This window comes from Leptosomus discolor, chromosome 2, assembly GCF_034619465.1.
Source record: "Leptosomus discolor isolate bLepDis1 chromosome 2, bLepDis1.hap2, whole genome shotgun sequence".
Taxonomy (NCBI): Eukaryota; Metazoa; Chordata; class Aves; order Leptosomiformes; family Leptosomidae; genus Leptosomus; species Leptosomus discolor.
The window spans coordinates 10,250,559-10,274,690 of NC_141392.1; the positions used below are offsets into that span (position 1 = coordinate 10,250,559).

The 24,132-nt window shown below is 37.8% G+C and overlaps 1 protein-coding gene across 2 annotated transcripts in view; it reads right to left on the minus strand.

Moving 5' to 3' along the window:
• Positions 1–3,237: 3,237 nt before the first annotated feature.
• Positions 3,238–24,132, minus strand: part of BICRAL (BICRA like chromatin remodeling complex associated protein) — a 49,350-nt gene continuing 28,455 nt past the window's right edge. For both annotated transcript variants that reach the window (XM_086461864.1, XM_009960872.2), the window contains exons 2-12: positions 23,909–23,957; positions 20,942–20,990; positions 20,790–20,858; positions 14,916–16,616; positions 13,045–13,144; positions 11,702–11,799; positions 9,911–9,972; positions 9,646–9,791; positions 9,400–9,494; positions 7,835–7,937; positions 3,238–7,050 (exon numbers count right to left, since the gene is read on the minus strand). In XM_086461864.1, the coding sequence (XP_086317990.1) occupies positions 6,248–7,050; positions 7,835–7,937; positions 9,400–9,494; positions 9,646–9,791; positions 9,911–9,972; positions 11,702–11,799; positions 13,045–13,144; positions 14,916–16,616; positions 20,790–20,858; positions 20,942–20,990; positions 23,909–23,952 (3,270 nt within the window). In that variant the 5' untranslated portion in view covers positions 23,953–23,957 and the 3' untranslated portion in view covers positions 3,238–6,247. The remainder of the gene's footprint in view (positions 7,051–7,834; positions 7,938–9,399; positions 9,495–9,645; positions 9,792–9,910; positions 9,973–11,701; positions 11,800–13,044; positions 13,145–14,915; positions 16,617–20,789; positions 20,859–20,941; positions 20,991–23,908; positions 23,958–24,132) is intronic.

Below are 24,132 nucleotides of genomic sequence, written 5' to 3' on the forward strand. Positions count from 1 at the left end.
TGTGCCATCTGCTAATTTCAGAGAGCTGTCAGTTTTGAGTATCTCTGACGTGATTCCTGAAGCTTGAAGTCTAGGAGATTTCAATTGCTGAGATGCAGCTCAGGAATGACATGTGTTATTTTAATGATTTCAACCTTGTACTTCTCCAATTAAACTTCACCATCCATAATCTCTGAATTTAATTCCAGCGGCTGAACTTTAGTTTTGATCACAATAATCCAGAGAGGATTTTAGCCTCATGTAACTATTTTAGCTTACCAATTCCAGCCACTGTACCACTTACTAACGTGAACTACTTCCAACAATTTCTCACCATGACTTTGCACAGTGTCACACTTCAGTATGAACATTCGCAGTCAAAGTTCACAGGACAGAGCAAAGCTTTGTACTTTCAGAACTGTGCAGTAATTATGAAAAGTGTACAATGTAATTATTAAAACTGCATAATGTTTAGAGAAAAAAAATAGCAGCCTGCTTATATGAAAACACTTTATTCAATCAGCACCCCAAATAACCCCATTAATGATACCATGGTACCTACCTAAGTGCTGAGATGGTCATCGCTGTAGAATCTGAGAATCCTTGCATCGCCTTCCACCCAAGGACATTATAGCAATTACATTTCATGCTTTTTTAGTTTTTATTTTTTAAAGGTAAGTATTGCCACCATAATCCTTAATTGAAAATCATCTTTCCGCTCATTCAAGAGACTGTGGATCAGGCCCTACATGCCAGGTGTCTAGAAAGGAATGTCAGACTTAGGTCTACGTTACTCCCTCCTCAGCGGCACACAGAGATGACGAAGCTCCACCACGATGAGCCTGGTTTGGTACGTTAATTAGAATGAAACACCCCTATCTTTACAAGTTGTAATAAAAGCGTAACAGTAAGGAACTTGTATAGCCAGGAGTTCAGGAGAATCTTGAAAACTTGGCCTCTGGTATGACTGCACTATGTAACAAAAAGCTACATAGACATAAAAGCTAACCGAAACATTAAAAGCTGTCTAGATGTACCAGCATGGACTAACTAACCTTGCTTCCCCTTCAAAGCCCTGAATTCTAAAATAGCTGTCATTTCATTAATATAGTTGCAACAATTTACCTCAAATGAGAACACCTCATTTGACTTGGCAGTGTTAGGCTAACGGTTGGACTCGATGATCTTAAGGGTCTTCGCCAACCTAAATGATTCTACGATTTCAAGAAAAACAAAAAAAAAATAATAAATTCCTTCAAAAAATCCTGCAGCAGAAAAGCAGCCGTGAAGACTGAGCACTGCATTCCAGAAGGCTAATAATCTGCAGAAACAATGGCACCCACCTAGACAGCTAGCGTATGAGGCCAAGCAAAGAGCATACTGCAGAAGAGCCTTAATCCTGATTCAGCTTGTTCCTCCATTTGTAAAACATTTTTCCCCACAAAACTGTATAATGTCAAGTCTAGAAGAAAAATAAACCAGGGTTTTACGCTCAGCACAGAACAGGGCAACTTTTAGAGGTTTTTGCTTTTACACCAAAAATACTGGTTCAGCCGGAGACTTTGTGTCCTTTCATCTTTTTCTTCCCTAGTACAGGAAGCTTCCTCAAACTTGCTTGGTATTTACCTATTGCAACTCTACCGGGGAGACATTTTCTTCCATTTCCACTACAATGACGACTTGCAAGACAAGGAGGACAGAAGACAAACGCCAATCCATAAATCATGAACAAATAATTCAGTATACCCACCACTACTGCAATTTGAAATCTGTGCACAGTGTATTGTATCTGTGCACCACAGCTGCTGCTGTTCAGATCTTCACTTATTTTCTGTGAACAAAGTGACTGCTGACCCCCAAGTCATGAAGACAGTTTCTTGCATTTCTTGAGGCTGACAAACACATCGTTGTGAAAACTCCAAGAAAAAGTGTGTACAGTTCTAAAGGAAAAATTCAAAGGCTTATAAAGAAAACACTTCCTGAAGTACCGAGGAATTTCTCTAAGGTTTAAAATTACTTACATACCTTTCCTTGTGTCATGCTTATTCCAGCTTTTTTTTTTTTTCTTTGTATGGATCCTCAAAATGGAAGATGTTCTGACTTTCTTAAATAAGCTACGTATTATCACGCATGCCTAAATCTTCAGAAACTCTGCCCCGAACGTTGGAATAAATGTAACAAACCCCACCATAAAAATGTCACTGAAAGACAATTAGAAAATACACCACATTCTTGTAATGAAAAGATATTCTAAAGCGAAGACAGCTGCACGGTAAACTGTATAACAAATATTCCCCGGCCCAGACAGTTTGCCTGGTAATTCTACAGGAATACGACAAAGAGAGGGAAAAAGAATTAAAAATATCCAAGACGCTTAGCCATCCTATCCCAAACAGAGCTTATAGTAACATGCAACTGATTTTATTCATTTTGTTACTGTCTGAATCCAAGTGGGAAGCATTCAAAAGCCATATTTATTTTGTCTCACTGACAAAATAATGAATACTAACCATAAAAGATTTCTACCTTTCAACACTGCAGGCCCTCCAAGCCGAGAGGCAGTGCACTTCACCAATCCTTCATTTTCATAGCCTCCAAAAATAAAGCGTTGACGTTCCCAAGCATAAGAGCTCTACTAGATCAGAATCTCAGCGTACTTTCTGAAAAAATCAATCACAGTAAGAAAAGGTTCATCACCCCTCTAAAAGCAGAAAGCAGCATAACATCACCAGCAACTGTAGTATCCTCTCACAGCCAAAAGGAAGGAACGGGAATCACTGCACACACAGGCACCTATAACCAAACAATCAGCACAGCTCCAATACCTGAGGCGTGGATGAGGTGACCAGCTGACTAACAAAACCTCTTTCATTTTCTTCTAGCTCCCTGAGGTATCAGGAAAACGATGCCTCTATCTTGTGAAAACATGCTGGGGAAGGACAGCGTGTCTCAGCACCCTCACCATGGCAAGATTTCGAATGACAACAGAGCAGGACCACTGGCAACCTTGTTATCTGGAGATCAACAGTACTGTATGTAGTTATAATGCCACGTGAACCAAAGCCTAACAGCATTATGTTCAGAAAGATTCATAAAGAGCTGCCCTATCGAGCATTTTGTAACAGGGCTGCATTATAAAAAGCACGGGAGTAAGAATATTTTTGCAACCATATTATTTGAAACTGAGAAGAACCCTCTTTTGGAAATGTAAATATTCAACTTGGTTAAATCAAGACAATCACAGATAGACAGTTTTTCCCAAATCTTTGGCTGTATTGCAATGGTTGTTTCAATTTGTAATCTCCAACTAAACATTTCCTATCCACGGATTAACAATATATTTACTGACTTGTGTCTTTTAACAGTATTTATCCAACATAACAAAATAAACTGCAATTTGTTATACTTTTTTTTTTACAAAACATTTTATAAATATTTTTACAAAATGTATACAAAGCAATTTCAAGTGAGACATACTTTACAAATGAAGGTATTTAAGCAAATAAAGTCCATACCACACTGACAATAAGTGACACATCCTCTTTTAAGTGAAGTCAGTCTGTAAGGCCTCCCTAATCTAACAGATAAATTATACTAAAATCTTCAAAATGAACATAGTTTCCTTAATTGCCAGTTTAAAATTTGTTTTAACATTAGGCAGTATTAAATAACATTGAAATCACAATGCTGATCCAGCAAAATAATGAAAACATGGTTAAAGTCATGCACATTCACAATACTTTGCTGGACTTGAGCCCATATGATTAATAAATGCATACTCTTTTTTTTTTTTTAAGCACAACAAAAATACAATTCTTTCATTTACTGCTTCACCACGTACCAGAATTCCTTTAGAATTGAATTCAAAGGAGTAAACAACAGAACGTTAACAATCTAAGATTAATCTTGCTAGGACTGTTCAACGGGTTCCTCTCAGAAGTAGTTCAGAGAAATGTGTCTGACCAAATCAACCACAATCACCTTTTGACATCTGTCATTTTTCATATGCCATTGTCCCCCATCCCCAAATGGGATCCAATAGAAGACACATAGCCTGATACTTCAATTATGTATTTGCTGTAGAGAGGCTGGCAACCCCATACGTATTTTGAGGCGGTACAAAAAGCAAGGGGATCAATGAATGTGCAACTTTACTTCTTTTTCCCTATAAAAGAAAAATGTAACTAGTTAACGTACAGCTGTGTAACTTACTGCTTTCCTTCCTCGATAGTTTAGAATGGTTACGTTTCCAAAATGATACAATAAAATATGCATCATGAGCATATTATTAAATCTAAAAAGGCAATAGGTGAAGACTATATTGTCAGTTTTGCCAACAAGAAAACAACTAATGGCCTGAGAGTCTATTCTATGGACACCTAACTAAAAATTTAAAACTGGCAATACTTATTATTATCTTGAATATTTTATACAACACTTGGGAATGTTGGGTTTTTACAAACACGTACTTTAAAATTGGCACAATTTTTTTAAATGGCAATTAGTAACATACAAAACCAGTATTTCTATTCATGTTGAAGGGGAAATGAATTTTAAGGAAGTTCATCTTTCTCACATTGCTTTCTACATTTGGTTTCCTTTAGCGGTCAGACAGCGGACTGCAGCTCAATACTGAGTTGCACTGTAATCTTCTACTATCACAAGGATCTAATTCTGCTTTCTCTTGTGCTATTCAGATGCACTGAATTACGTGACAGCAAAACCTTTTGTTTTCTTTCCTGGCAATCTGACTGACAACCACAGCTTGTCACAATGAGCCTCTACATCATGAAAACTGTAATCAGCAATTACAATTGGAAACTGGAAAATGGCTGGGAATTTTTCCAAGAAGTTGTGGAGAAGGTCTGGGGGAGAACATGAGCATACCTTAGAAACCACAAAAGCTATATCCTCCTGAGCAGACATATGTACTACACGCACATGACGAATGTCAGCGCACTTATGTGCACAAAAGCACTCATGACCAAAGTAAACTAGGAAAAAGCAGCATGGGCAGAAAAAAAAAAAAAAAAAAAAAGTCATAGATTAAAATAAATAAATAAAATAATAAGATACTATCTTAACAACATGACAGCAAGCCAAATACAAACCATGCAATGGTTTCACTTGGCTCTACAATATGAATTAATAATTACACACTTTTTGATATGTTTAAACAATGGGATTGCTGATCGACTTTGGTCTGTACATATCTTGATAATTATGACTGCTACGGTGGATGATTTAACATTCTCAAGACAGCAAAAAGCAAAAAAAAAAATCAAAAATAAACACTGGCCTTTAAATTTAATCAGAATAAGGCTAATGTCCTCTTAAAATATAAGCTACAAATATCATAACAGTTTCTGAATAAAAGTGCTTTTGACACTTGGTCTAAAAAAACCAAACAACAAAATAAAAACATTTATACCACTTCAGAAAGACTCAAGGCTGACTACATCCAATTATAAAATGCAAAATCTTTTCCTCAAGAGTTAACATATATATGTATTATATATATAAATTCATGGCTCTATCATGGCCTCATCCTGTACACTTTGCCTTTTACCGGCTTCCATTCTACCTTCCTTAGTCAAGCATTTATTACTTCATATCATGCCACTGTGACTAAGATCATATAATACCATCCCACAGACTAAAGTTACCCACTACAAATATATCATCAAGTACTAGTTTCTGCTCAGAAAGCAATAGAAAAGCACTTTAAGTTTAAATTATGAAGCCTTGTAAACACATCGATGATCTCCTTCCAACTTAAGAATCCTAGAACACAGATTCATTAACAAAGCATATAATCACTTCTGAATAGAGGTACAGTGGGTCTTCCAGAAAAACTAAAAATCTGATGATTTGTGGAAGAGAAGGGTAGGGGAGAATTGTTGCTTCCATTACTTTTTAAAAACATTTTCTTAATAAATATATCCTTTCAAATGACTGTGATTGTCAGTATATTACCGTATTACATAGGGCCTAACGACCTGCAACCTTGTTATGTTGCAGTACTGCACAATTATCAAAAGCACTATCGTAATAATACTTGAAAGAGTAAGGCCCTAACAGACTGCATTCTAACAAGGATTAACTTTACTTGGCTATCTCACTGTAACCACAATGAGTATTGCTCTCGAACACAGAACAGAATCTAGTTTAGAAAGGTTAACCTTAATGCATGTCAGGCTGTACTTGTGGTGTCATTCACATTTGCTTCTGCTAAGAGAAACAGAACTTGTCCATGGTACTGTAACTATTAACACTCTAAGATACTATTTACAGCTGCTTCTAAAATAGAGTCAGTTTCTACAACACCTTCACTGTGGTCTGGAATAAATTTTTCCAGGCAGTTTTCCTGTGAAGCAATAGGTGAAAAATTCGGAAATTCTAATTCAACCGAGCCGCTACTTGTCGCCTCGTTTTGTGGCTGTCTCCCAGCTTTTTTAAGTTCCAAGATGTTTTTAAATGTAGTTTCTAAACTCTTACTGAGCAGTAAGTCTTGCTGGGGTTCACCAGAGCCTTTCCTGTTATCAGGATGTAAAACCTCATTCTTTGGAGAGCTCCTCAGAGTTTTGTCTTGGAGGGAATTGTTACACGTTACTTTTGAGAAAGACTGACTTGTGTTCCTTGATATTTTATTGTGTGTTCCATGACCGCCTCTTGACACAGTTTTTGACAAGTCTTCAGAACTCAAAGAATTCTCAGTGGACTTGGCAAGATCTTTCCCAGCCATCTTTTCTTCAGAAAGGGCCGCATATTGGCTCTCAGAAGAACAATTAGCTTTTTCAAATTTTAAAGCTTTAGAGAGGCTCTCCGATTTTTTAGTAGAAGCTATTCCTTCTTGTGGTGTCAGAACGTTGTTAGGCACTAGAGGAAGTTTACTGTGATTTGTGGACTCTGCTGAGCTGGATTTTGGTCGGTCTCTGGCTTGGGTTTTGGTAGTCTGACTTCGAGAAGGTAATGTTTTGCTAGACTGATGGTCACTTTTGCTGGACTGTGCTTCTTCAGCTGCTTTATCAAATTGTTTGGCAGAACAACAAAAATCGGCCTGATAACCATCTGAAAATTAAGTAGCAACATTTTACTTAAATTATCTATACACTCCAACGTAGCTTCTGAGTAATAAAATCCGAACAACATCTGCAGCCTACAGATTCATGTCTTGAAGAGACGTACACGTGCTTAAGTGCTCTCCTGCATCCAGTCTAGGAGATTATTAATCAGCATACTACGCACGTGTGTGCACTGTAAAACGGGACTAAGGGCACTTGCCAGCATTCTAAATGTGCAAACACGGTATCTGGAAGACTAATACCTTCTTCAATACATCCTCTGAATATCTTTTAAAATATGCAGAATATGCAGAACATTTAAGCAAACAGCAACTGTTATCTTACATAAATAATGTGATTCTAGTTGCTATGTTCAACAACAGTCTGGTTAAAAATGCTGCCATTTCAGCGGCCGTGACATTCCAAAAGCAGTACTTCATGAAGATGAACAAGGGTATTCATGCTTCTTACCGCATACCTTCTGACTGGCAGCAAACTCACAGATTCTTCCCTGCTAGAACTGAGACTATGTCGGAGTCCTGACTATTGTCAAAAAACACTTCTCTGCTGAACAGGCCAAATATATTTTTTTCCCCAAATAACTGTCTTCAACCTTACTATGTCTCTAAATTGTTGAATTTGGGAGTTATTAAAATTTAACTTACAACTGCTTATTCAGTATTTTGACTACTGGAGTCCCTAGCAATCAGTGCTCACTGTGGCCACAACTATTCTTAAGCACACTGTACTTACGCTGCTTTTGTAAGATTCAGAAGTCAATCGTTACTTACCAGGATCCACAAGTGCAAGGCGCTTATCCCGGGTCAGAGATGCCCTTTCTTCCTGGTTAAACATCCTATCAATCATAACCATTTCTGCAGAGGGATTTATCCGCTGCAGGAAAAAGAAAAAAACAACCATCACTCATATGTTGGTACCAAATCAAAACATTTATCGTTTAGTTACTCTTCAGAGAAAAAGAATGTCTTTCATCAGGTATTTGCAGAGACTGTTCACAATTCCACAGCATCTTCAGCGATCTTAACTGTGACCACTACCGAAACTCAACCATAAAATATTATGTACATTTTATGGTACATTTTATTTGTTAATGATTTTTAAATGCGGAATTACTATTCCAGTTGTAAGAACTGTACCTTTTCAGGACTGAGTATGTTCACCACAATTTTTTACATCATACAGTATCTTTCTCTTTCAGAGAGAAAAACAGTAAAAATCTTGCAATGAGACCATCCTATCACGTTGTTTCTTCCCTGCACTTCTCTCCCATCCTTCTAACTAGTTGGTGCCGAGTTGCATTTTGCTGATGATGCCTTCAAGCCAGGTGGATTCATCCATCACAGAAGAAAGTTCACTGGCTACTAAGTTACAACATAGGCAACTAGTTCCAAACCTGAACACTACGCGAAATTACCTCTTCAAAATGACAGAATAGGATCTACCATACAACGTACCAGATATGCTAAACCAACAGATTTTAACATCCATCCCCTCTTCGCACCTGCAGTTACTTGCAAGTATTTAACGGTTAGTATCTTTTTTAATGGAACTGCTAGAATCTAAAACCGTATTAACTCTAACACTCATATTACATATTCCTGTCTCTAAAGCAGAGTGATTTCGATGTTATGACACTCAAATTCAGAACTTTTCCAGGCTTGAAAACTAGCATGTCTGAAGCCACAATGACATTTCCTGATCTTTGTAAAATACATTCTTAAACTAACTTTTACCTCATGCCTGGGATTGCAAAAGCACTTAAATCAGAAGCATTTCTGACAAAAACCTGAGGTCTCACCTAGCTTCTAAGGAGAAGCAATGATTTCCTAAATCATACTATGATGTGGCTCCAATTACACTATGGCTGGAGGCCTCTGAATTGAGATTTTCAACATTCTTTCAGGCTCTATCACCCACATAAATATACAGAAATCACCTGCCTGACTACCACAGCCTGTTCAGCGCAAGAGCAAAGTACAAGCAGAGAGCAGAAGTTCACGTGTCTTCAACGTCTATGGAACTCACACAGAACAGTACCCTTACTTAGGCATACGTGAAATACAAACTCAACCCATTTCACTGATTTTAAGATGTGTGCCTACACTTAAAAAAAGCAGGCTGGCCACTGAGATTGCTGGTGCAATAACAAGTATGCTGGTGATATAAATGTACCTCTAAAACAGTCACGTATATATTCATCACCTTCGTAAGGTGATAAATATTATCAACACAATTAATTGTAACGCTAGCTCTCGCCTTCCTGTAGCTGTACTTTTTTTTAAACAAACTGAATCACATCCTGTAAACACAAATGCACCCGGGTTATACACCTTACCATTGCATCTTCTATAAGCAAACATCTGTATTTGTTCAGCATAGCCTGTGTCCTCTTCAGAAGCTGTGTAGCTACAGATTCAAATTCACTGTCCACTAGAAAGACAAGAATATACTTTCAAATACTGTTCTTCAGTAACTTGCACAAATTTTAAAATGTTGCCTGCCTTATTGCTCCAATCTACACGAAGAATTCTCTCAATACATTGATTACAAACTTATTGTCAATTTTTTAAAAGAAAATCACCTTTTCTTAAGTCTTCCTCTGTTGGCAGTGAACCCTGGCACACATGGTATGAAAGGAGTCTCTGAACCGCATCATTTAATGATCTAAACCGACTTTTATCTGGTGTCACAGCATGAACCTGATCCTTCTGTAATTGCTGTAAAATGCTACAAGGAAAATTAATGATATGTAATTAACACAGAAGTTTATACATTGACAAAAACTAAAAAGAAACTAAGGTCAGAGGAAACATCTGCAACAAAATTACTGAAGAAGAATGACTTACAAAGCTCCTTTAGTTAACTGTTTAGCAGCAGGCCTTTTCTGTCCAACCAAATGACCATCCACCTGAATCCAAAGTAAAAGACAAATTACAATACATCCCCTCCTTTGCAAAGCCTAAGTCTCAGCATCTATTTCTGCCCATTAAGTATATCACCAATACCAAGCCTAACCACCACATAAGCATAGACACTTTCAACTATCTCCTATTTTCACAGGGCACTGTGTCAACAAAATAGAGAAGTCACTTCTCTTACATAAACCAAAGGTCTGAAACATTGTTTGCAGGCAAATTCCACTGTAGTGCATACAGATGCTTCACCAGAAAAAAGGCTGGTTATCAAATTTAGCAGGTGAAAAGAAGAAAAGGTACAACTACAAACTTTTCCAAAGAATCCTGCTCTCAAGAACTCTTTGTATTTCTCAGCTGATGTCAGCTTGCTTGATTTCAATGTATCACAGTATCTGCAGGAAAGCAGGCTAAGGTTGCATACTTAAATTCTCAACAGTCATGGTGGCTGGGTTGGGGCTGAAAGTGTTCCTAGGAATTTTGTTTCAATGTCAATGCCATAGAGATACCCATCAGGCAGATCTACATCATCATCTGCTTCCCTTAAACATTTATGAAGCCAAGGTTTTTCAAGGGAACACTGACCTAAGATGTGATGCTCCCTGAGTGGTAAAGGCTCATGTTCCTACTGTACAAAAGGCATTACTGCAATCCAAGTACTCTCCCAAAGAAGCCATTCTGGATCAAAGAGTCTTTGTTCAATCCGAAGTTGCTGGGGTCTTTTTAGCCAACTAGTCTTACTCATGAAACTGGCCACAGAGCAAAAGTTACTTATGATTTACAAAAAGATTGCACAAAAGCTGTTCTGAACTATACCATGGTATGAAGGAACAAAAAACCATGCGGTACGGAGCATCCTTCTTAGCAAAGTAGGAGCAGCATAAAGTGGGAACATTATAAGGGCACTTGCTGGCAAAAAAGCCTCTAGCTTCAGAGCACAAACAGTATTCACTACCACAGGAGAATGAACACCTGACCACAATTACAAAACCTGGCTGAACTCATTGAGCACTACTGTGAGTTATCTTCTGCTCCTCTTGTACATCAGTAAGATGGGGGAAAACACTCATGTCACACTAAACTGACAAATACATTTACAGTGAAGAACAAAAATTCTAAAACCCCTCACTTCTTGCCCTCAGCTACTCAGACCATGAATGAAATAAATGTCTCCTCCCTCCAGCAGTTCTTGTAGTCTCACTCCAAAAAAAGCTGGCCTACCCTTGCAGCCCCAAACCCTGGATGCAGTGTTACATTTTTGTACATAGTTGCCATACGTAGGAGAACTTTTGGTGGTTAAAAAAGACAACAATGCAGTACAGAATAAAATAGACTAAGAGCAGATGGAATTTTCCTACTAATTCTCACAAACCGTCCCCTCCCCATCAGCTAGAGAACAGCTGTTTGTAAGAAGTAATGAAGAGTATAGGTCTACCTCATGTCCAACTCAACGAAGAATTGCTATGTCACACAAAATTATCTTCAGGGATCAGTAGAGTCAGACGCCCCTAACTGCATCAAATCTCAAAGCAGCACTCAGAATACCAATATGCAAAATACTCAATGTATTATTATATCAAGATAGAATTTGACAAGCTTGAATGACTTCATATATGCTACAAAAACCTGCAAGAACTGCTAGATTACCAATATGGAGTTGAAACATCCCTAATTTCACTATAATTTTAAGGGAAAGGGAAACATATAAATAAAAGTATTCCCTACCTGTATACTCTGTTGAACTGATGATGATCCTATTACTTTCTCTTGTGGCTGTGCTGTTCCTAGAGACTGCTGTATGATTTTTCCTCCAGAGTCCTGTCCTATAAAAAAGTATGTTAAAAAGACTCTGTCACCCTAAGCAAGAACCGAGTAACTCCATGTACCTATCCTGATCATTTTACCTGAGTTTTTAGCTTTTAGGAGAAAGATACATATCTCATATGCTCAAAAGCATTAGTGCAACTACCCCGTGGAGAAACTGGCTCAAAAATGAAACAGAACTGATATTTTGTGCTGCAAACTACAAAAAAAAACCTCAGATATAATCTCCTACCATAGTACTGCAATGTAAGAAGAAATTGAAGTACCGTATGTACAGTGTCCCAACAACTGACTGAAAATCATACAGTACATTTTATCAAGCTTTTCAATACTAATACTCCCTTCAGCATATAAACCCATTTTTTTCTAGAGCTCCTGAAAGTATTTAGACAGCAGGCATCATAGGTTTTTTTCTACATTTCCTAGATGGACAGACTTCCTCGAATTGCCTCGCTCAGGAATTCAAACAGCACCATTTCAGCCATGCTACATCACAACAAATAAGAAATTACCTTTTTTTCCCCAAAAAAATCATACTGTGCTTATTGTAGAGAATTGCCTGGATCGCCTGTACATAACAGTGCACAAGAGGAAAAAAAAAGGGCAGGTAGATTATGGGACCTTATTCAAAAGGGTTACTTATGTACAAAGAGAACGTGAGGGTTACTGCATTTTTCTGTTTGCTTTGAATATACTGGTTTTGTTCTTTTAGTAGCATGGTGCTGCTTGAAAAGCCCCGTCTTTTGCCATGAACAATGCATTAACTATTCTAACTGGAAGTGACACATTCAGAAGCGAATCAAGTGACGACAGCTTGCACATAACCTTGTAATCGCGATTTTTCTTTCCTCTGTATCTAAAGCAGCCACCACAAGAGAGGGTCTAGAGCTTCCACAAAATTTTTACCAGATGTCCATATTTTGAAAATGACTGACTTCTACTTTCCTAAGCTGAAAAAACTAAGAAAAATGAAAGAATGTACAATTTTGGATGTTATAGAGGGGAGAAATAATTGCTTATTGTAGAGATTCAACTCTTCACTCTACAAAATGAAGTGCCGCAGTTGGCAAAATAAAAGCAAACATTCAACACTGAAAAATTTAGTTTGCCGCCTTCTAAAAACAGAATTCTGATGACCTTTAGGACCCTATCAGCATGACCCATCAATGCAAGTCTGACACATCAAAGCAATTTCTGTTGCCAGAGAAAATTAATAATATTATTTTAAAAAGACCTTAGTTGACCTGATAGTGTGTTGCTCAGAAGACTCGTTAGCTGAGGCTGTCTCAAACTATCCTGTGTCTTCGATGCAGAAACTGGTGATGTCTGGTTCATAGCTTTTTTCTGTGCCACACACATTTAAAAAAAAATTAGAAATACAGTCAATATTTACTGAAAGCTTTTTAAGAGGAAAAAAGTGAAAAGGCAACTAAAATTTTCTATGCATCCTTTTCCCACCTCAAACTCCTAAGTGGTGAAATTTCAGACATCTCAATTCCCCCTAAATTGAAGAATTTTATAAAGTAAATCAGAGAGGAATACAAATTACTCTACAAATACACACCAGTTAGATTCGAGAAGACCCATGACTTAACACTAAGTGGCCCTCAAAAAGCTCAGCTTTTAAGAGTCTCAAAACTGCAAGGTGACTAAATAAGCTGTCTCCACAACAACAAAAAATACACAGTGGAACAAAATGTGCAGTGTTTAGCAACTAAATGATACATGGTTTACAAATCAGTACAATATTTAAAATGCAAGTACAAGCAAACTAAAAAGATTCATGTAAACAGTAGAATTTGTTCTCTGTAGTTCTCATTTTCAGCTCTGAAATTTCAGCACAAAACCAAAATGGATCTTTTACAGCAGTAAGAAATATGCTTTTATAACTGCTGAAAGTCACTGACCCAGCACATACCCTACAAACAGGAAGACGTAAACACATGAAGAGAAAGTCAGGCAGGCCTCAAATTACCCATCTGCAAACAAAATGTTACAACCTGCACTAGTAGTTTTGGCAAAGACTAAAAATGTGGTTTTTCAACATGTTCATCCTTGTTTTCTAAACACACATTATTTTCTAAAGACATGTTATTTCATTGCCCATTTTGGCCTTGGTTGAAAAAAAATCCATTAGACCTTTGGGAAAAGAGAAAGATCTAAGACAATGAGTGCAAATGCATTCTAAGACAGTTATTATCAGTATTTTATAATGACCAAAGGGCGGGGGGGGAGAAAACAAGTACAAAAGTAGAATAATAGCTTGTTGCTAATCATGTGACAAGTCACTGAGCTAAATACTGGCAGAATTTGGAAGTTCACTTATGAAAACAGGTAACTTCAGTTGAATATATATTACAGCTGCATGAACTGGGCCAAAAAAAACCCCAAGAAACAACAGTTCTAACTTAAAAGCATACAAATTTTTTTTTATTTATTATTAGGTAGACCTGTTCTTAGAGAAAGTATTTTTTAAATGTTATGCTTTTACAACCTGATTTAAAAGCTATTTGCTTTTAAGGTTTCTAAGAAACACCTCTTGCCTTGTCTTTGTTTCAAATTTGAAAGCTTCTAACTGCTCCAGATACACAGAACTACAGTGAGCAAAATGACAGCATGCTAAGCAACAAAGAGAAAACCAAGAAACCTTTTCATCTCTAATTTGAATAGGTCAAACCTTGAAAACACATGCATAGTTTTTAGTGAGGTCAAAAGACTTGTAACTGCTAAGAATGTACCTGAGCCTTCACATCTAGCTCTACGGTAAGATTTTCAGGAGAGCTCCCAGTTGTATAATCTTACAACAGCCTTTCCTTTAAATGGGAGCAGAAATACATCAGTGCTAAGCACTTCTGAAAACGTTAAGTCACCAACAAAATCTTCTGAATTAATGAAAGTGACAGATTCATTCACTCAGTGACAGACTTTAGAAAATACTGAGTGAAATGATGCCTCTGAGTTACAGTAATTTTCAGCAGTTCCACAGTATTTGTAACAATACACACTACCAAAATTAACATCCTCTCTATTAACATCAGCTTTAATACTTTGTTAACCACGTTTCAGCACACCTTAGAAGCATTTCTTTCACTACATTCTCAAGCAGCTTTCTTACCTGACCAAAGGCAAACTGTTGTTGTGTTACTCCAACTGACGTGTGACTAAAGGTGCTGACAGATTTGGAAGAGGATGCTGGAAGACGATGGGATGCACTGACAGGAACTTGAGTTCTGTTCTGTGTGAGCTGATCTCCAGTGAAGTTTCCTCCCGATGCGACGGACTGAACCGATGGTCCCAAGCTAGCATGTACTGAACCAGAAGAACTTGCAACAGCAAATCGATTAGAAGCTGACATATTTGAGACTGTAGACTGCCCAGGTGACATTGTAGTAAAACTCGATCTACCTTGAGAAACATTAGCTTGACTGGGTGACAAATGCAACACCGTTGGTGACGCCTGCTGCAGTGGCACCTGTCCACCGACAATTTGTGAAGTTCCGTGATTTACTATAACTTGGTTTCCAGGAGCTGCGAAGGTCTGGCCAGAAACAAGCTGAACAGCTGTGTTCTGATTATTCAGCATCTGTCCTGAATATGACTGGTTGGCTCTTAGCATGTTCGTGGAGTTCCTGTTGAGCATTACGTGCTCAGCAGACACTTGGCTAGGAACGAGCTGGGAAGGCTGAGTCTGAAGAAGCTGCCCATTTATGGCCTGGACATGATGGACTGAATTAGAATTAACAGACAAACTTGTAGGTATGAGAAACTGGTTCTGAGGTGCATGAGGCTGTCCCATCGGAGAATGGATAACAATACTACCTCCAGCATTGCTAACTGTCTGAGGTGTAACTGATTTTCTTGTATTTTGTTGATTAACAATATTAACAGACATATGAGGACCAACTACTGAACTCTGAGGTGAGTTTGCAGAAGCAAAAGGAATCCCTTGCTGTACGTGATGCTGCTGTATTCCCAAGTTATTCACATTGTAAGCAGTCTGCTGACCCATCTGGATAGGCTTTGGTTGGATATTAATGGGAACTTTGTTGGAGTTTGGTGCCAAACCCCTTTGAATGATAATATTATGGACAGGCAATGACGTCTGAAAATTTGTGCTGTTAAATGGAACCGTTACGGGTTGTGCTACTGGACTTGAATTTGAGTTACCAAACAGTGAGTTACCATTTGGAGTTTGTCTATGAACCAAGAGGCCACTACTCATGTTTGCAGGTGTTTGTTGACCATTGCCTTTCAGTATTATCTGAGATCCATCAAGGTTATTAATGGTCATCATGGAAGGTTGATTACTAAATGAACCAATCAGCTGTATCTGCCCAGAACCACTGATCTGGCTGCTATTAGACAAATGCTGGCTGGGAACACTAATTCCGACATGTTGCATAAAGCCATGTTGCACACCGACTGTATTGCTTGCAAAAGATGCTCCAACAGGTTGCTGTACCACTTGAGTAACTCCTATAGGTTGCAACGTCTGACCTGAGTAATTAGAAACATTAGAAGCCTGAGTAAAGGATGCTGATGAAGAAGGATGAAGCTGAGCTTGTGCAAACTGTTGGCTAGAACCTACGCTGGCATCCAAATATGCCTCTTCTGCCAAAGTCTGTTCGGTAATATTGGCCTCCTGCAAGGACTTCTGAAGAATATCAAAAGGCTGATCCTCAGTAAGATCAGGTAAAGGAGAAGATACAAGTTCATCTTCAAGGAACTGAAGGCTACTGGACAGCTGCAGTCCATCACTAGGCCCCTCTCCAAGCTGACCACTTACACCTTTTACAGACGACTTAGGATCAGTGTTCTGAAATGCAAAACAAGAAATCAATCATGTTCAGAAATTCCAAGCTCCACCCTGTTTCCCCATTAAGCCTTTCATGCAAGCCAACTTTCTTTACAAAATCATATTCTTTGCATAGCACATACACTAGGTGACGTTCATCCCATACAGCGGGCCAGCATGAACATGTGTGTCACATCCCACTCGTCCCCTCATAACAGACTGCTGGAGACACTACTCTCACTTCAAAAACCTCCCGATTCTACAGCACTCAGCTCTGCAGCTGCATGTTCCAAGAGCATGTAACATGCTCTTGAAGTACCACTGTCCCTTTCTCAAGCTGAGCACCGTATGGACAAAAGGAAAAAGGAAGGAGGAGTGAAAAGATCTCCACTGTAACTCAATTTGGGGCAAGGTTTCAGCAGCAACAGTAGCAGCAGGGACAAGGCAGGAGAAAGCTGCTCTTTCACTGACTTCCTCCACAAAAAGAAATCCATCTCCAAAATCCCACCAATATTTCTATAGTCACACAGTACAAACTAGTGACCATTCCAGCAACTTAAGGAATTACACTAACTCTTTGTTTAGAGAAGTTTTAGAAACAAAGCAGTAAGAAAAACACCGCTACAGACTTCCATTGTTTATGCTCCTAAGAAGATTATGGAGAACTATAAACATTGAAACTACAGCAAATATTAAGCAGCATCTTGGATGAAAAAATCCTTCAAATCTACATCCATAAATGCTGTGATAAGGAAAATCAGAACCTACTTTCACTCCGGCCTACTGTCAACAAGGTTTTCTTAAAATGAAATCATGTCCAGAAACTCCAGAAAACACAAGTATCACATTTCTACACGTGGAATGATGAATCTAAATGCATACTAGCAAATTCCCAAATTGCAAAATCCTATCTCAAATATTCACAAACAACATCCAGCTTCTTTTTAGGGCAGGATAAATGCAAAATGTGGGTGTGAAATTATCAGTCACATTCGTACTCTGAGCCTTCACTCCTTGAAGGTCATAGACACTTGTTTTTACCTCATATAAACAGTGTGAAGATGCTGCAAGCCGTAATTATCACATGCAGTAATGTTCCCACCCTAATTTCAGTTCACCAAGCATATTTATTCAGAATTTTACCCCAATCAATTTCCGAATCAGCCTGTGTATGTTACAAAACTTAGGTCATGTTTTAAAATAGTGAAAGATTGTTCTCAGAATTCAGTAAAATATTTTCAAAATACAATTATAAAATTACAGTAAAATTTTTACATATGTTAACAGAAGGAATTAAACTAGTACTTAAATGTCTCAATGTTTGCACCTCATGAACACCTCCAATTACAAATCAGGTTCTCAACTGTACCTTGCGGTACCTGGCAGAGCAAAAAGGAGTCACTAACTACAGCATTATGAGGACTCACAACTGTCAGGTTCTTGTGGAGAATTCCCAACTACAGCTGTAATCTGTCTCCAGTGACAAGGACCAATCTGAAATCTTTCACAACTGTCTAACTTAGAAGGCTCCAGTTAATGCTATTCCAGTTAGTACTAACAATGCAACTATTACTACTAGTAATAATACAACAGTAATAATAAATACCGCATGCAGTCAAGATTAATAGCTTGAAACGCTCCCACTGGAATGAAGAATCCCTAGTTTCATTCCCTGCTCCCAAGACTGTTTAACATCCAATACCAATTTTATGTGCATAAACTGGGACCTTCGAAGTTAACATCCAAATTGCTGTGCAGACTCGGAACAGTCTCGCACAACACCGTGCTAATTTCAACACGAAATTAGTGCCTCTGCAACGTCACGAATCTGCTTACCAACAAGAGTCTTATTCTTGCTGGCTCCATGAATATTCTGCTCTCTTATACTGTTCTACTACACTGCAACAGGAAAGTGGAAGTAGTCATTGAGTACAACCCAGGTAATGGGGCTACAGTTAAGGAACTCTCATGAGGGTTCTAACAGAGACTGAGGTCCACCCAAGGAAAACAACCTGGAATCAGTAGAGGTGGTATGCAATCGTTCAACTCAGGATGGGGGGGTTGGGACGGGGGGAGAGAATGGACAGTGCTTTCTCATCCTTCAGTCAGCAGGAACTAAATCTTGTTTGTGTTAGGTGTTGGCTGAGCACGCTTACCAGCTGAGACACTGAACCCTTGACAATGAATTTGTAAATTCTGTCACTGAAAGGCATGAGATGGGCATCAAGACAGTCAATCCTACTTTACTGTAGCAATTCTGAATACATACAAAGACATAACTTTGAGTATCTGCAAAAATTTTAATGACAAAAAACTCAGAAGCCTTTAACTTTTCAGGTATCTTACATTATAAGCAGGGACTGCGAAACCACCTATTTATATTTTAGATAACCCTTTTCCTTCATAATGCACTGTAAGAATCTATCTTTGCAATCAAGTTATTCTTCACTTAGGTCAGCACAGGGGTCTCACACGAGGGAGGGAGAGAAGAGAAGATGGCATTGGTATTCATTATGAAGGTACAAAAGGATGTGAACAGAGGATGAGAAGAACAAATGCTGAAGAATGAAAATACAGTAAGCCATCCCAGGAACACAGACTAGAAATCCCTGTTCCTCTCATCACCTAACACCCCCACCCCCCCCAGCCCAAATATACCAGAAAGCTCTTTTGGCATTCACCAAATATTTTTGTCTCTTCCAACTGTTACTTCCTATGCAACAATCCCACCTTGCCCAGAATCTCCTACTCCCTCTCAAAATTACTTCACAAACTGACTTTCTGAAAATACACCATGAACACACCCCTACCTCCTGCCCACCTACTCATGCTTATCAGAAGACTCTCTACAAAGAACAACTAGGAAGTCTAGGCTATGACAAACAGATGTCATATGTCACACTTTGCCCCCCACCATAACCTCATTTTTCTTAGGATGAGTCCTCAAAACCCACCTCTGCCATGCTGCATACAGGAAGCTGCTGTCCAGTAATGGCTAGCCTGGTACCAAGTTGAAACTACTGTTCCAAATTATTCCTGAAAATTGGGCATACCCTATTACTGTTGGCAGCACACTCCCCCACCACTATCTCAACCAGCTTATCTGCATAAAGAACTGTCACGCAGCGTATGTTTCTTCTACAGAATTTAATAATGATATGAAAGGGGAAGGACAGGGCAAACGCTTCATATCACATTACTGTGGCTACAGAAAAGTCACTAGTTCTCTATGTACAGACAAACAGTTTTCGGGATTTGTTTATGCCAATTATTTAAGGTTCCTACACACCTGCAAGTATATCCACATATCTGTTAGGCCACGGGACAAACAGCCAGAGTCGAAATAACAGTACAACAGAAGAAGGAATTACCAAGGAAACCCTACTCTCTGTATCCAAGTAACTGAATTGCTGGATGAAGAATTCAGTCTTTTTAAAAAAATACACCAATGAAATTAAAGAAACATGGGTCAAAAAGGATCTCTGGAAGTCATCTAGTCCAACCTTCTACTCAAAGCAGGACTACTGTCAGCACTAGAGCAGATCAGCCTTGGCTTTATCTCCAAGGATGAAGACTCCACAACCTCATTGGGTAAAACTTCGTCCAGGGCTGCAACACATTCCTGGTGAAAAAAGAATACTGAAGACTACTTACAACACCTAATGAATTTAAAGTGACTTCCCTAACACTGAAGTTACAGGAAGGAAACATCCCAAGCTAGCTATTCAGTCTAAAGAATACAAAAACCCCATTCACTAATTTAAAAAAATTTCTAGCTCAGATTCTACCTAGAAATAAGAAAAAAAAACATCCTAACACATGCAGGAAAAGTATGAATGACTAACTTTTAAGCTCTACATTTGAGCACTACTACCTCCACAATCACTGAAATTACAAGTCCAGTTTACTGGAGAGAGTTACACCAGAACATATTTTCACTGCTCAGGAAGATGTTTTACGATTTACAAAACACGGCCCAGCAGTGCAGCATCTTCTGATTCATTCCCCATTGAAAACCCAAAGAAATACTTAAAATATTAACAGCATCAGGTAGGTTCTATGTTAGCATTCAGAATTTTCATATGAAAAAGGTGAAAACCCACATCTACTTATCTGGGTTTATAAAAGCCAAGTAAAGCCATAACAGAAGCATGAAATCTCAATATAAATATAATTTATCCCCTGACCACTTACATTGGAGTTGGCGAAAATTGAATTTGAGTTGGCTACAGAGTACTCTGCATTAGTCAAGTCTTCATTGCTCTGGTAAAAAAAAAAAAATCATGTTTAGAAATAACACAGGCAATGAAGTATATGTATGTCTAATACACAGGAATGCTACTTACAGATTTACTACTAGGTCCATGTAGAAAATAATTCAGTGCCTGCGGGTCCCTTAAGGAGGGGGGGAGAAGAAAAAAAAAAAATGTTACCACTTTTAGGAAGCTCTTTCTACTAACAAAGTTAATTGAACCACACCAGATACTGTATTCATATGAATCAGGTTTATAGTCAAAACACATTTCTTTCACTGACTCCAATGAAAAGCTGAAAGTTTATACCATCTGAGGATCTACGTTTCTGTATCAGCACAATTTCCAGATGTTGATCGTATTTGCTGTCACTGTACCAAGGGCATTTCAAGCAATAAACTATGTTCATCACAAACTTTTAGTTACATTCTACTTTACTTTCCTCTCTGAGGGTATTACACATATTCTTTTAAAACACACAGTATTTTACAACAGCACATAGTACAGTAAGGAAAACACTACCACCAAATAACAGGAGAACTAAACCAGGTACCATCTCTTCTACAGAGATTAACTATAGTGCCTGTTCAGCTAGTGTCTAAGTCAACAGGATATTTACAAACCTGAATCTTTAACATGTTTTCTGCCACCCTTAACGTAAGTTAACAAAAAATACCCTACTGACAAACCTGAATCTTTAACATGTTTTCTTAACAAAAACTTATGCTTCCCAGAGTAACAGTCCCTTCACTTGGAAAAAAAAAAGTAGCACCTCTTCCAAGTGAAATCAACCACAGAAATAACTGATTAAATATTATTAAATACAATTTCAGTGTATTTCAATAATTTAGCACTATCACTGAATAAAACTCAGATTAAAAATGTGGTCTGATAGAATGAGTGTTGGAAACTCAAATAAATAAAAAAAAAATCAATGTAACTGCACATTTAGACCAAGTAAAAAACACTAAAAGGTGGTATTACATGGAATTATTTTAATACAATTATACAGCATTTCCCAACACGTCCATTAGCATGCAGAGTAAAATGAATGGAGTTTTTGATTCTAAAACATCTTTATTGATTAACAAGTAATAATAAAACATTTTTGAGAAGCAGGAGACTCTCACATTAAAAAAAAAATTTAATTCAAAACATCTCTCCTTGTCTCTTGATCATCCTAGAAAATAAAGAGAGAACATGTTAAAAGATCTTTCAGGTTTACAACTACTCTTCTAAAAGCAGAAACGCAGCTCTATTCCTCTTTTTTTCATTTAAAAAACAAACTGTTCATATGTTAACAAAAGACGTGTTAGCCAGTACTTGGCAGGGACTTTGTGGTAAAATTATGCTTACAACATAGAAGTGGTTACATATATTTCCAAATGAAAATGTCATTTCCATAGATTACACTAAATTTCAAGAATTACGGAGAATAGAACTCATTCCCTCATATAGGACTCTATCATGCTTATGAGTTTTATCAATAAAATAACCAGGCTGTTTAATCCTAATGACACACACTGGCTTTAAATCATGAAAAATGCAATTAAAAATGAAGAACACTTCATGACCTTAAATATTGTCTTTAGTAAGGAAGGAATTTTAGAAAGCACTTACCAAAATCAAAGATCAGGTCAGGAAAAGAAAAAAAAAAAAAGCTGTTTTCCATTCTTCTAGATGCTTAAGACAGTAATTGCTGCCAGCAGCAGGAAGAACACTGTAGTTTTTCCACACAAACATTCATCTGTACAGAGCGCAATTCATTTTCTGGACCACCTGCGAACTTGTACCAGGATCCTCGTGACTCATGCTCATGACAGAGCACTTAATTGTCCCATGCAGTCAATTATCATCATTATGTTCCAAGCAGGATGTGTTTTCATAGAGCTACAATCAGTAATCTTGCACAGTATACGTCACAGAATGTAACTGTGAGCCCTTACGGGCAATGCTTTTGCTATATAGCACCCACAGAGTAACCTCTAGATCACAGCAGCCACTGGGGTGATACTTTGTTTTTTCTGAAGTCAAAGCTCTCACTGCTTCCTCTGGAAGCTTCAACTGAGTGTGTGAGAAAAGTAAAAGGTCCATTTATTTACTGCATTTAGGACAATAAAAAAAAAAAAAAGTCTTGTATGAAGCGGCGACAATCTTCTAGTACCTGCTACAATACTGATGTACCCATTTCTGGCAGAGTTTGAACAAGGTTATCATACGAAATGTTCCATTTTCTTCTTATGTTGTAAATGCATTATAGCGTATTATCTGTTCTAGAATATTGACATGAATGTCAGCCAAAGGAAGTAACTTGTCACATATACAAACCACAAAAATCTCTCATGCTTCAGCTGTCCTAATTATTTTTTTTAACTCCCATACGGAACTATAAACCTCCACATAAATCTGTTACGGAAATAAAGAAAAGAAAAAAAAAAAACCCAAAACCAGGACCATTTAAAATCCCCAATTTTATTGAAATCAAGTATCTGTGAGCAAAATACCAATAAATTCTTGTTTGTTGTGAACACTTAACTGTACTGGGTAGCAATTCTATTTTTCTAACATTTTTATGCAAATGCAAGTTATTAGTGGAAATTAAGTTTATAATTAAGAAAAGAACCATTTTAGTTTTCCCTTTTAAAAACAAGCACAGCGTTAACATTGGTTCCACTACCCAAAAAATTGAGATCTTTATTTTTTTTAATCCGGAAAAATAGTTCTTCACAATGAAGTTTGAAACAATATCCCTAGTAACATGCTTCAACACTGACCTGATATTACCACTAGCTGAGAAGAGAAATTCAACCTCTATGCACACTCATTCCTTAGCCTCTCTTGAGAAGAATGCCAGCAACTGGACTGTCAACTAGTACACATTGGGACTGAAGGCTCTGTGATATTCACAGCTCCACAAGGAGGAAGGGAAGCATAGCTACTCATTCATTTGCAAACCACCTAGTCTTGAGACAATACTGAGACAGAATCGCCTTCTAGGAGATTATTTTGCAAAATTGTTTTTCCCAACTTTTCTGAAAGAATTGCTTAAGGAAAACTTACCCAATAAGATCAAGGAGACAGGATTCATCATCGTCATCATCCATGACAACTAGAACAAAAGAAGAGAGGATGGTTATTTGACATGTATCAGAAAAAACATTGCTTTTAATAATTAAACCAATTTAGAATATCTTGGTATTTTTTATCAAACAATTTATGAAGTTGACAGATGTCTACTATTGGCAAAGCTCTAAAATAAACCTGCATCCTCTACAGAGGTCCAT